This window comes from Equus przewalskii, chromosome 29 (genome assembly GCF_037783145.1).
Source record: "Equus przewalskii isolate Varuska chromosome 29, EquPr2, whole genome shotgun sequence".
Lineage (NCBI taxonomy): Eukaryota > Metazoa > Chordata > Mammalia > Perissodactyla > Equidae > Equus > Equus przewalskii.
The window spans coordinates 21,753,578-21,766,600 of NC_091859.1; the positions used below are offsets into that span (position 1 = coordinate 21,753,578).

General features: G+C 33.4%; 1 protein-coding gene across 13 annotated transcripts in view; it reads right to left on the reverse strand.

Annotated features, from left to right (window-relative positions):
* Positions 1–13,023, reverse strand: part of CDK17 (cyclin dependent kinase 17) — a 108,776-nt gene that overhangs the window by 31,241 nt on the left and 64,512 nt on the right. For all 13 annotated transcript variants that reach the window (XR_011534739.1, XR_011534737.1, XR_011534738.1 and 10 more), the window contains 6 exons: positions 12,735–12,868; positions 11,242–11,367; positions 3,525–3,581; positions 2,384–2,498; positions 1,550–1,644; positions 1,243–1,305 (listed from right to left, as the gene is read on the reverse strand). Coding sequence is in view for 9 of the 13 variants with exons in the window: in XM_070600210.1 (XP_070456311.1) it covers positions 1,243–1,305; positions 1,550–1,644; positions 2,384–2,498; positions 3,525–3,581; positions 11,242–11,367; positions 12,735–12,868 (590 nt within the window). In the remaining 4 variants the exon portion in view is untranslated. The remainder of the gene's footprint in view (positions 1–1,242; positions 1,306–1,549; positions 1,645–2,383; positions 2,499–3,524; positions 3,582–11,241; positions 11,368–12,734; positions 12,869–13,023) is intronic.

The window sequence follows — 13,023 nt, forward strand, 5'->3', positions numbered from 1 at the left end:
CCTTGGTTTACTTGCAGCTGAAAAACAGAGCATTAGAATATTGAGACTAAGCCAAGGCAGCAGGTGAAGAACAGGCCTGAAGAAATTCTAAGCAGCAGTTTCTATACTATATATTTATGTGTTTCGAAACAAATTAAGGACTTTACTTTCTTTCCAAATTATTGCTAATATGAAAGCAGGAAAAACAAAATAAAAACCACAAACAGAAATATACACAAATGAGATTCACAACACTTTGCAAAACAAAATGTAAAATATTATGAAAACAATTCTCATAGAATGTCTGTACTTAAGGCCTATTCTAAAATTCTTAGCAATGTGTTATCCATATGTTCTGAGCTGTTTTGTAATAAAAGAAACTAGCTCTCCTTAATATCCACCGAACTTACTATTTTAAAATATGTATAAATTTAAAGTTACTATCTACAGAATTGGAACTGTCTCAAACACACAGCTGGGAAGACCTATTTCCAGAATAGTTTCTCACAAACTGTTGACTAAGTTTGGATAAATAAATCTTTGCTAAATTTGGAGTATACCACACAGGTCAAAGAAACCTACTGTAAGAACACAACTGTATCAAATGTTTTTAACTTTTATTGTACTTTTGGATTTCATCTGGCACTGATTATTATACTAAACTTTTCTGGCATTACTTAAATCTTTAGATATACAGATAAGAAAACCTACCAATTATCTTACTTTTCCTCCTGATTGGTACTTCCAGCCTAGTATTCATAATACCTAAGCACGTTCCTGGCCTTACTCATTAGATTGGTACCTTGAAAAGTTGTTGTTTTTTAATTAAATACCATTTTAAATATCTGCCATTTAAAGGAGGCCTTTTGCAGTACGCACTAATCATTTGTATTCATTTTAAACATTTGTATTTTGATATAATAGGTTTATTTTTTTTAAAGCAGAGTATACCTATAAATGTATTTTATATCCATCTAAGAGAATCAGTGTTATAATGTGAAAGAAAACATCTCAAGTACTTTTTAAGATTTTTTAAATGAAGCAGTTGTACAAAAATGTCTGATCCTAAAACATACTATAGTGTAGTAAACAGAAGTTCTGAATAAATATGTTCAGAGGACAATAACCTATTTAAAATGCCAAATAGAAAATTCTGGAGCAGAATTGTTGAGACTGGTATATGTCATTATGTAATGTAGTTCATCTATGCTTAGTGTTTGTCTCTGCTTTAAAGAAACTTTAAAATGCCACACTAAAACATACCTTCACATTGTGCATACTCATGATGTTTCCACAGTCATCCATGTACTGTTTTAGGTCTTTATCCTGAAACAATACAGCACTTTACTATGTGATACATAGTTTTCAGAAGGCATGGCTGATATACTTAATAGCATTTAATTTTTAAAAATAAGTTGTTTTTTGAGGAAAGATATTGAATGCACATGCATAATTTAATTAAATAACAATAACTAAACAATAATGTCCCTGAGGCTGTTGTTTAAAAAAGTCCAATTTGCTATGTTTTATTACAGCAAAATTAAATACTGAATTTTTATTAAATGCTTACCAGATACTCAAAGACCAGAGTCAAAGATTTATCTGTGTGAACAATGTCATGTAAGGTTACTATATTTGCATGTTTTAGATCCTTTAATAGCGAAACTGCAAAACAGAAAAGAAAGCCAATTATTTAGTCTGTGGCAGCCAATCTTTATAAAAACCTGAAGTTAGTTTAACATACGAACTGAGTGAGTTTAAGATTATCTTAAGTTTAAAACAATAATTCACCAAAGGGATCTGTAGTAGAAATTTTAATAGAATCAATTTTTTTCTTTGCGTTTATGGTTCTGAGTTTGATATTTTTAATACTTAAAATTGTCTCCAATATTACAATAATGCTCTCCATATCATTTTTCTGTTTTTTCTCAAATGTTAACTTACTGAGACTTCTAGGATTAATTTAAATATAAACTGCAAGGTATCTTCTTTCCTCCAAATTGCTCATAAGTTGCATCAAACCATTTTCTGAATAATGTATCTTTTAAAAAAATGGTATCATTATATATTTATATTCCGTATATACCAATTTATAGTTAGCTTTCCCCCATGCACCAATTTATAATATTTACCAATGTGAAATATTTGTCTATGACAATATTTTTAATGACTTCACAGTATTTCATTATAACCTATACAATAATATAATTAACTATTCCTTTCTGTTGAATATTTCAGCTTTAGGTATTAGCTTTTCTAAGGTCTAAATATATCTTCCAGTCTATTATTTCTATATCTGAGCTCCTTTACTTACAAAAAATGAACTCTTATTATGCATCCTTGGTTTTAAATTGTTCTATATAAAAGTCATAATACACTGTGCTCACAACAAGTTAAATTATACCTTCTCTTATAGCTGTGCAGGGTGCACCTTCTTCATGTTCCAACCGGATCTCTTTTAATGCCACCAAATTCTCTGTCAGTTTACTTCTTCCTTTATATACTGTTGCATATGTACCCTATAAAATAAATTGTGAAAGACTTAAAAGCATCATGAGAGTCTATCTGTATCACCCATATACTAAAGAGATCTAACTGAATTTCTAATTTCTAAGCATATACTGAATTCCATCTTGCAAGGAAAACTCCACAATGATTAGTATTGGTTTTCCTATAGCTAAGAGGATTTTCAATTCCACATGCACAGCTTCCATACTCTTATAACCCTAGAGAGTGCCTTGCAATTATGAATACATAGGAAAAATATTTACTTTTTGTACTTTGTATCAGATGAACAGTTGGATCAATAGCTTTAGAATCAGAGGTACTTAATCTGCAATGATGTGTGGAGACTGAGGAAACTGATCATGTTAACTGAAAATGTAACATTAAATTATAAAAGTTTTATCAGTTTTCAAAATTTTTGTACATTAACTCTTCTTTAAAAAACGAATACATTCTACAGGGGATTTCTTCTATCATTGCCAGGATAGCCCTCAAACTCCCTTAAGGCTTCCCTATTAACTAATTCTATTATTTTCTTTGCCCTTTCACATCCTGGAAGGTAGACCATTTCAAAATTAGTCAGAACTAGTAGCAAGTTCAAGAAAACCAAGGTCTTATTAGACAAGTATTTCCTTAACCTTCAGTGAGATGTGTCTTTATCTTTAAAGACAGTATTTTGATTTTTTACAGGTTTGAACTCATGCAATTTCCCATATGACAGCACAGACAGTAGACTGCCCAGAGGCACTAACAAATAGATACCTATTTTGTTATCAAGAAAGCACAATATTTTGTGTTTCAATAGAAGATTACAAGGCTACAAGAAATACTCATCTCCTCTCAAACTGATGGGGTAATTTCAGAATTAAAGGTTCTTTTCTTTCTAACACTCTGTTGACTTTTCAGAACAAGATATAATCTTTCAGACAATAGTGATCACATTTTTTTTCCAGGTTGACAAAAACTTTGGACTAATAGAGGAGTTTAGACAATAATCAAGAAAAAGAATGTTTTACATTTTTGAAATAAGTATTACCTACCTCTCCAAGTTTTTCCAATTTGATGTAGGTTTCCATTTTCCCAAACCCAATTTCTGACTGAAAGTAAACAATTATAAATTTAGTATTCTTAAAATTTCAATTCATCTCTCTCAATTTCTGAAACTATCTTGCTCTAAAGACTGTCTTAGAACAGAAAAATCTGATTATAATTGTTGAACATCTGTCAAGTTTTAAAATATACCCAATGTTGGAACATTCAAAGGTTCAAAAACACCAAAGTTCACAATTAAAACTGTCAACCCATCTTTTTTACATAGACCAACATTCTGCTATGAAAAAATTTTGCTTTAAGACCCTGAGATCTTAAGATATCACAGGCATGTTAAGATACTAAAGAATTTTTATAAAAAATAACTACAAGATTTTCTTTTCACAAAACTGAAAAATAAATAATTTTCGTACATATTTTCCTTCACCAATATTTGGTTCCCTAGGAAGGCCTGTAAACAACAAAACACTATTTGTTTCAGGTTTTCCAACCAAAATATAATGAAAAAACGACTGCAAGTCACACTCTACTATGGATCAAGAAGTGGTTAACACAGAAGAAACAATGTAAGTCTAAATCTGGGCCAAAAAAGCAGGGGGTCAGGAGGAGCTTTAAAAGTGGGTTCTCAAAACCACTGCTTTTAAACTCTGGGCTCGTTTGCCTCTTTTCTATGGAGTCAATTAATGAGGTAGATGGAACATAACCAAATATGCAGTGGAAACCCAATATTCAAAAACCAAAAACAAGCAAAACAAAAACTCCTAACACAAACGATTTAGGAAAAACGAAAAAAACATACAGAGATGGAAATTTAGGGATTGATAAAGTAGAAATAGAAAAAAAGTTAACAAAAAAGGAGAACAAGAATTTTCGTAAAATTGCTTTTTAGTACCCCTTTGTGGACAGTGGAAAAAGCAATAATAATCAAAAGAAAGAGTTGCCTCTCAGAGTAGTGCTAATGTCCATAGCCAGTGAAAGGAAATAGCATTCTTTTATAGATAACCTCAGCTCCCAAAAGTGTATAAATAATGCTAGATCATGAAATATTATGTTTTAGTCAAATTTTGGAGGTTCAAATATGCAATTTTCCAGAGGTGTTGAGTAAAATAAAAATGATACTTGACAATTTCACTTAACATCACTCACCACATTGAACAACAGGATAAACTGCCCAAAGTTGAATGGCCAAAAGTAGCAGGGGCCCCTCAAATGAATTATTTTTATCCTTTTTTCTTTACAATGATATATATATATGGTTAAAAGCCATGAAGAAAATTGCATGTCCAACAGTTTTGGTAAACTACTAGAAACTTTGGTCACAGGTGGGATTATTGAATGACTGAAAAATTGCTTTTATTTGCACTCCTTAAAACTTTTTTCGACAGATGGTATTTTCAAAAAAATTTAATTAAAAAAATGAGTTTTCAGAACCTTCATATACCATCCACCCATGTATTGTCTTGTGTATGACTCAGAGATATTAAGTCATTGCTTTTTGTTATCAATAACTAAGCAGAATAACAAAGTAAAACTATAATACATAACACTGTCCAAATACAAATGAAGTTTTTAATTTTAATACGGAAAATGTGGTAAACTGCTCACTATTTGGTACATGAGAGCCTGATTTTGAATAATCTTTCAGTTTATGGTTTTTTTTAATAGCCCTTATACATATGATCTTAAATAATTTACTTCAAAAAAAAAAGACTAATTGCCAGGGTCACACAAACTATGCTAGAATGTGTTTATTTTCTTACACCTAACTCTGGAATTCAGGTGCTTACATTTAAAAAACATGGAACTATTGTACTTCTGCCATGAATTTTTAGTCTTGTGTCCTATCTTTTATGAAGGAAAACTATATTGATAATAAATGGAAACTAGTATGAAAAAACAATGAATGTCTCTGAAAATAAATAAAATTAAAATGTCATCATCTGTAACAATGAGAAGCACATAGAAAAGTAGAATGACAAACTACGAACTTTTTCTTATCAGGAGTTGGGAAATTTTCTTATTCATTCTTTTATCTTAAATGAATATATACTAGTATGCCCTTAAAACATCAAATACGCTTTGATCCAATGGTGGCTGTGACAAAAATGCTGAGATTTGCTTTAAAGAATGTATAAGTAGACTACAAGTTCAAAACTATAAAGATAAAAATGTTATAGAGATTACTGTACTATATAAAGTATATAAGGAATAAAGTGTAAGGGATGTATCAAAAATTAACATTACAAAGAGTCATTCTTCAGAGAATGAAATTTAGTGAAATCATTAAAATATGCTGAAAGTCTGCTTTTTAAAAATAAGGTAAATACTGTACTAAAATTATGAATTAAATTTAAATTTGAATAATCGATCTGTAAAATAAATAGCATTACTGAATTCCACCCATGCAGGCAGGCAGAGAATTCAGACAAAAGACACAGTTATACCAATGAATTGTCTGTCAGAACCTAATTCAAAGGGTAAAGTGCACCCACCTCACTGCCCATGTTAACAACTTCCAATCTTTTTTTTTTTTTTTTTTAAATTTTTATTTTTTCCTTTTTCTCCCCAAAGCCCCCCGGTACATAGTTGTGTATTCTTCGTTGTGGGTTCTTCTAGTTGTGGCATGTGGGACGCTGCCTCAGCGTGGTCTGATGAGCAGTGCCATGTCCGCGCCCAGGATTCGAACTAACGAAACACTGGGCTGCCTGCAGCGGAGCACGTGAACTTAACCACTCGGCCACGGGGCCAGCCCCAACAACTTCCAATCTTAAGGAGTTAATAATTATATCCAATATTACTTACTGAATCTTTAAATGGAATTTTTAGAAAATTTTGCTTGCATTTTTATCTGCTGAACATGACAAGACTAACAATAGATATAATGACTAGCTTGTTGACATGTTCTCCTACAGAAATTATTCAGAGGACAAAGGACAAAGCTCATTTATTCAACATTTACCAAGCACAATGCTAGGTACTGGGGATATAGTGAAGACGACAGTATGAGTCCTGCTTTCTTGAGTTCACTATATACACTGAGTTCCATCTTACATTATTCTAGAATATTTTTAAAGTTTCATAAAAACAGAAATAATAGCGAAAGGAATGGACCAATAATCTTTATGCTTTACTATATATAATACAAAAACCTCCTTAATTCTGCTTTCCAAACAAATGAAAATAATTTCTGATACTTCATTGCTCCAAGAGAACATGTGGCTTCTTGGAAGCCCCAAGCAAATTCCTGTTCAGATGGCTCTTACAGCGTAATCACATGAAAATTTTTTTAAAAATCCAAAATAAATTTTATTTATTTATTCCCTTCATCTCTCCAAAGCCCTCCAATACATAGTTGTATATTTTAGTTGTGGGTCCTTCTAGTTGTGGCATGTGGGACACCACTTCAGCATGGCTTGACAAGTGGTGCTAGGTCCACGCCTAAGATCTGAACCAGCGAAAGCCTGGGCCACCAACACAGAGCACACAAACTTAACCATTCAGCCATGTGGCCGGCCCCTAAATTATAAATTCTAATAGCCTTCCTATAGTTCAATGTAATTTGTAAGTGGCATTATGGGAGATTTGATTACTGTGGCTCTGGCAACATAATCACTGTATCACAGTTGTAAAGATCTATCAACATGCTGGCAATGTAGTTCTAATTGAGCTTCAAAACAAACGAAGTATGTGCAAAAGTTCTAAAGATGCCATTCTACAAGAGAATGTGTATATGAGAAACACTGAGGACAAAGGGAGATTTTTGCAAACACTCATTTCCCTCCTTGAGAGAATTACCTAGTTAGTGTTACTGATAGAAATGTGTTCTTGAAAGAAGGCAAAGTTAAATCCATCTGTATCATAAAGCTCACAATTTTTTTTTGAGGAAGATTAGTCCTGAGCTAACATCTGCTGCCAATCCTCCTCTTTTTGCTGAGGAAGACTGGCCCTGAGCCAACATCCATGCCCATCTTCCTCTACTTTATACGTGGGATGCCCACCACAACATAGCTTGACAAGCAGTGTGTAGGTCTGCACCCAGGTTCCGAACCGCTGAACCCTGGGCCGCCAAAGCAGAACGTGCAAGCTTAACTGCTGTGCCACCGGGCTAGCCCCCTAAAACTATTCTAAAATAAAAAGTTTATTTAAATAAAAAGTCAATAGGAAGGACTGAATTGAGAGGGAGAATGAACATACGTGAGTGCATAGAAATAACAAATATTTTAAGCATCCTGAGGAGATGGGATAGGAAGAAGGACAATTCCTCAATATTGAAAGGAAAGAGCAGAATGAGTATAGGTGTGGACAGATTTGCACATTTGTTATTTAGAAAATGAGAGGGTTTCTGGTTGATGGTTTCTCTCTTCTTTAGCATGTAGGAGGAGAGATCATCTGCTTAAAGTGAGAGAAGTGTTAACCAGAGAAAGACAGTAGGGTAGCCAAGCAATACTGAAGGTCCATTTGAGGTTGATGACCATGAATTTATAGAAGAACCAATCAGCCCTACTGTATATCTTTCTCTACCAGAAATAAATTCTGTGACTTGTTTCTTAATTCCTACTCAAATAAAGGATTTATGTTATTTTTACTACTCTACTTATTATACGTTGCTATTGAAAATAAAAAATAAAGTTTTATATTTTAGAAAGACAAGGTTAAAATTTTATATTTTATCTTGAAAAAATATTTTATTTTTTAGATAGAGTCTGTTATTCATGGAAACATGACCTCTAACACGTGAAGAATATTTTTCTTTTCCCATCTCCTTTCCATCCATTCTCTAATGCTTCCCCTTCACACATAAATCTAGGATATTGAAGAATAATTTTATAATACACTTCAAAAGAAACCATGCTTCAGTAAGGTAGATGAATAATGAAAGGTATGCATCGACAGAAACCAAAACATAGCTGGCACAATTAATCTGAAATCTAAAGTCATTTCATATCAAAAAACACAGGAGGTAGGAACATTCAAACACAATAAAAACTCCAGCCACTTAACATTGATTAGAGGGCACTTGTTTTCCTTAATCTCATGTAGACTGATGGTGATTAAATCGTACCTTTAGTCCCAATCTGAACATATAATAACTCCAAAATTTATCCTAATTACCAATCCTTGATAATGAAATGACAAAGCTATTTGAATAAAAATGTCTTAAGCAGTGATGCAAAACCACGGTGATCATAAACCTATCTCAAAATCAAGTTTGCATTATACTTTTACCTTACTGTATATTGATGTCAAATAACAATGTGCTCATATTACATAGAGCATAAAGTAATTTTTTTTTTTGAGAAAGATTAGCCCTGAGCTAACATCTGCTGCCAATCCTCCTCTTTTTCCTGAGGAAGACTGGGCCTGAGTTAACATCCATGCCCATCTTCCTCTGCTTTATATGTGGGACACCTGCCACAGCATGGTTTGACAAGTGGTGTGTAGGTCTGCACCTGGGATGCAAACTGGCAAACCCCGGGCGGCCAAAGTGGAACATGCAAACTTAACCGCTGCACCACTGGGCTGGCCCCAGAGCATAAAGTAATTTTATCCTTTAGAATATGTAGCCCAAACCGAAATTTTTGGTGGCAAAAATCATTCCATGATATAATACATTAAAAAGAGATATAACAACTGCCAACAAACCAAAATTCCTCATCAATTGCTCCTTCTTCAGACTCAAAGTTCAACTGGGTACCAGGTCCGGCCTATTTTACTTCTACGTGGTCCCTAGGCTCTGGGTTCTACTTTCCATTTCTTCATGACTGCCACATCATCCCTAATTTTGAATAATTCCTAACTCATCTCCCTGCCTGTAGTCTTTCTCTCCTTCTACTTCATCTTTTAAACTTTTCCCAAAGCTATTGTTATGAAACAAAAATGTGATCATGTCAGCTCTTGTTTAAATAAATACCTTTGAAGTCTTTCCATTACATGGGATGAAGTCCAGATTCCTTGGTCTAACATCTAAGGCTTTTTACAGTCTGGATCCATGCTATCCTTTCAAGTTCTATTCCTTAATTCCACATTTAGCCTTCATAAAAGTTATAATTTCCCGAATCATACCTAGATTCACTCTTCTGGGTTTTAGTACATGAAGTCTCTTCCTTAGAACATCCTTTTATCCACTGTTAACCTGACAAATTTCTACCCATTCTTCTAGAGCCAGCTCAAGCACTGTCTCCTCTGTAAGCCTGTGATGTGCAAAGACATTTTATTCACTGTCTCTTGTTGCCACATAGCACTTTATACGTACCTCTACTATAGGACCATAGTCAAACAAAAGAGATCCTCACATATACGATCACCTCAATTTAAGTCAAAGGTGACAGTGAAAGAGGGAAAGCTGTCATTTCAATAAGCAGCACTAGCTACATTGCTACATTGTTGCCATGGAGAGCAACCAGAATAATCATGGGAGTATAAATTGGTACAACCACTTTGGAAACTGTTTTGACAGTATCTAGGAAAGCTGAATATACGCATACAATCTGATCCAACAATTCTGCTCCTAGGTATACACCCAACAGAAGTGCTGACATATGTTAACCAAAACATATGGTCTCAGAGGCACTATTTGGTAACAGCCAAAAACTAAAAACAATCCAAATGTAAATGTCTATCAACAGAAGACTGGATAAAGTATAGTATACTCATACAATGGAATACCATGCAACAATAAGAACAAATGAACTATAACCACGTACAACAAACTAGATGAAACGCAAGCATAAAATTAAGCAAAAGAAGCTAACCACACAAAGAATACAAATTATCTGCTTCCATACATATTGGGATACATATTGTATAATACATACACATAAACTTGTATAAATACACATTTTATATATTTGTATAAAGTGCACTTCAATAATTTATATAAAGTTCAAAAGTTTAAGAATAATCAGAAAAAGACTATCAAAAGCATTTTAAAAATAAGAACTTATATGTGAATGAGGATTTAAAAAAGTCTCCAGAGGCAGCCCTGGTGGTCTAGTGGTTAAGATTCAGTGGTTTCACCGCCACAGCCTAGGTTCATTTCCCTGTAGTGGAACCACACCACCCATCTGTCAGTTGTCATACTGTAGCAGTGGCTCACACAGACAACTAAACTAACAGCTAGGATACACAACTATGCACTGAAGCTTTAAAAACAAAACAACAAAAAAGTCTTCCCAGATATTCAAACATATTATAAACATAATATAATCAAAACAGTGGGAAATACATGGGTGAAACTAATATTTGGCATTAGAAGGCAGGGATAATGGCTACAGTTGAAGAAGCGGGGGCCGAAAGTGAACAGAAAGGTAGGAGGCAGGCGATTTCTGGAATTTTCTTTTATTGATCTGGGTAGTGGTTACAAAGGTATGTTAACTTTGCACAAGTTCATTGAGCTATATGGGCATGGTTTGCGGACTTTTCTATACATCTAGTATATATTAATATATATTTATATATCTAGTACATATTCTGCACATCTAGCATATATCAATAAAATTTATCAAAAACTGAAATAAAATATAGCTTATATTCTATTCCAATATGCATCTTTAAAGCCTTAAGAATGGAAAGTGATGAAATCCAGAAGGCAATGTAATAAAATTTAGTTATTCAAAATTCAAATATAAAAATTGCTATAAAATGCTTGCATCCAGAAAATCAAACAAACAGATCTGATGGTGTAGGTATAGGAGACTAAAAACTTACTAAGGAAGCTCTCCGAGACCTTCGGCTCATTGGTTGATCAAACGGTGGACTGTTTATCTGCAATTTTTCAAGATATCCATCAGGTATTCTGATATCTGCAGGCAGTGATAACCGCTTATTTAAATCCTTCAAAAAAAAAAAAAAGAAAAAGAAAAAAGATATTTGCAGGAACTACAAACAGAAAAGACAAGGGCGTCTGATCTTTGAATTCATGGGCTCTAATATATTATTTCCTAGTGATAAATAACTGTAAAGTTTTATCACAGTTGCAATGTTACCTATGTTGATTATACATAATATACTGAAATGTAAACATATTTACTGTAAGCAGAAGTACACAATGTAGTTTTACTGAAATGGTACTCTGCAACCCAGTTATTTGAATCCTTTCATTGGTAAATTCACATGGAATTTACTTTGACATTATCATACCACCTAGCAGGAATAGGCAAAGACTATACCACAAAATGTGATTGGTTTAACTAACCAACTAGATATTTTATGATTTTGTATGTAACACACTGAGAAAATTGAAATATTTTATTATCGCTATGTCAATGAAAAGAAATAAAAGGCATTTGCATTTGTTTCATTTAATTACAGAATGTGAACTGAAAGAAACTTAAAAGAAAATCTTGCCTGTATTATTCTACCAAGAAATTAAATACTATAAAAACAAACCCCTACTATTCATAATAGTAGCCAAACCATGAAACAAAATTGAGATGTATAAGAACTGTATAAATTCTTATTGAGAGATATATGACTTAAGTATAGAAATATACTACATTCCCAAACGTATATGGAAATTAATAAAAGAAACCTCAACTAAATTGGAGTCGGGAAGATCTGTAGGGGGAGCTCTCACGCCCTAGCATACATCATCAATTACTCCAAGAGGGAAGCAATGTATGCTTGCATCTCCAGCAGGAAGTACAACTACTTTACTACTGAAGGTGGATTTTTCTCCCCTCTTGGCAACAGCCTAGCCAATGAGAAGCACCACCGCTTAGCCAATGAGAAGTTGTCACCATCCTAAACTGTTACTTTCCTCCAAAAGGCAGAATGTTAAAAATCATTAATGTATACTTGCCTTGGGATAGTATATAATTAGAAAAAAGGAAATTTTGACAAAACTACTCTTTACTAATGCAAAGAAACAACTTTCTTACAAGTATCATCTGCCTTCATGAGAATTTTCAAATAGGCATTTACAGTCATGCACCGCATAATGACGTTTTGGACTACGACAGAGGGTGGTCCCATAAGATTAGCACCATGTAGCCTGGGTGTGTAGTAGGCTATACCATCTAAGTTTGTGTAAGTACACTCTATGATGTTTGCACAATGATGAAATCACCTAATGACGCACTTCTCAGAATGTATCCCCATTGTTAAGCCTGCATGACTGTACTCTGATATATACGTGTGCATGTGTATTTATACACACAAACATAAAAATACAAGAATATTTATGTTTTTTAAATGGTTACCTCCATTGAGATCCGTCTATGTATACGATTTCTAAGACAAACACCTGTAGGTGACTGGACTTCATCAGATGATGTCCCAGAAGCTTGGTCACTCTCACCATCTGATCCCATTTTTAGATTTTCATGAACAATATCTGTACCAGAAAATGAAACATTATTTATCTTAGAAAATAAGTATTATACTCTACTCTATCACATAGTTTATTATCACTACAGTTAAGACGTAGACAGCCAATACATAAAAATCATAGCAAAGTCTTCTACATTCTGGGTGCCAGAGGTGTGCGTA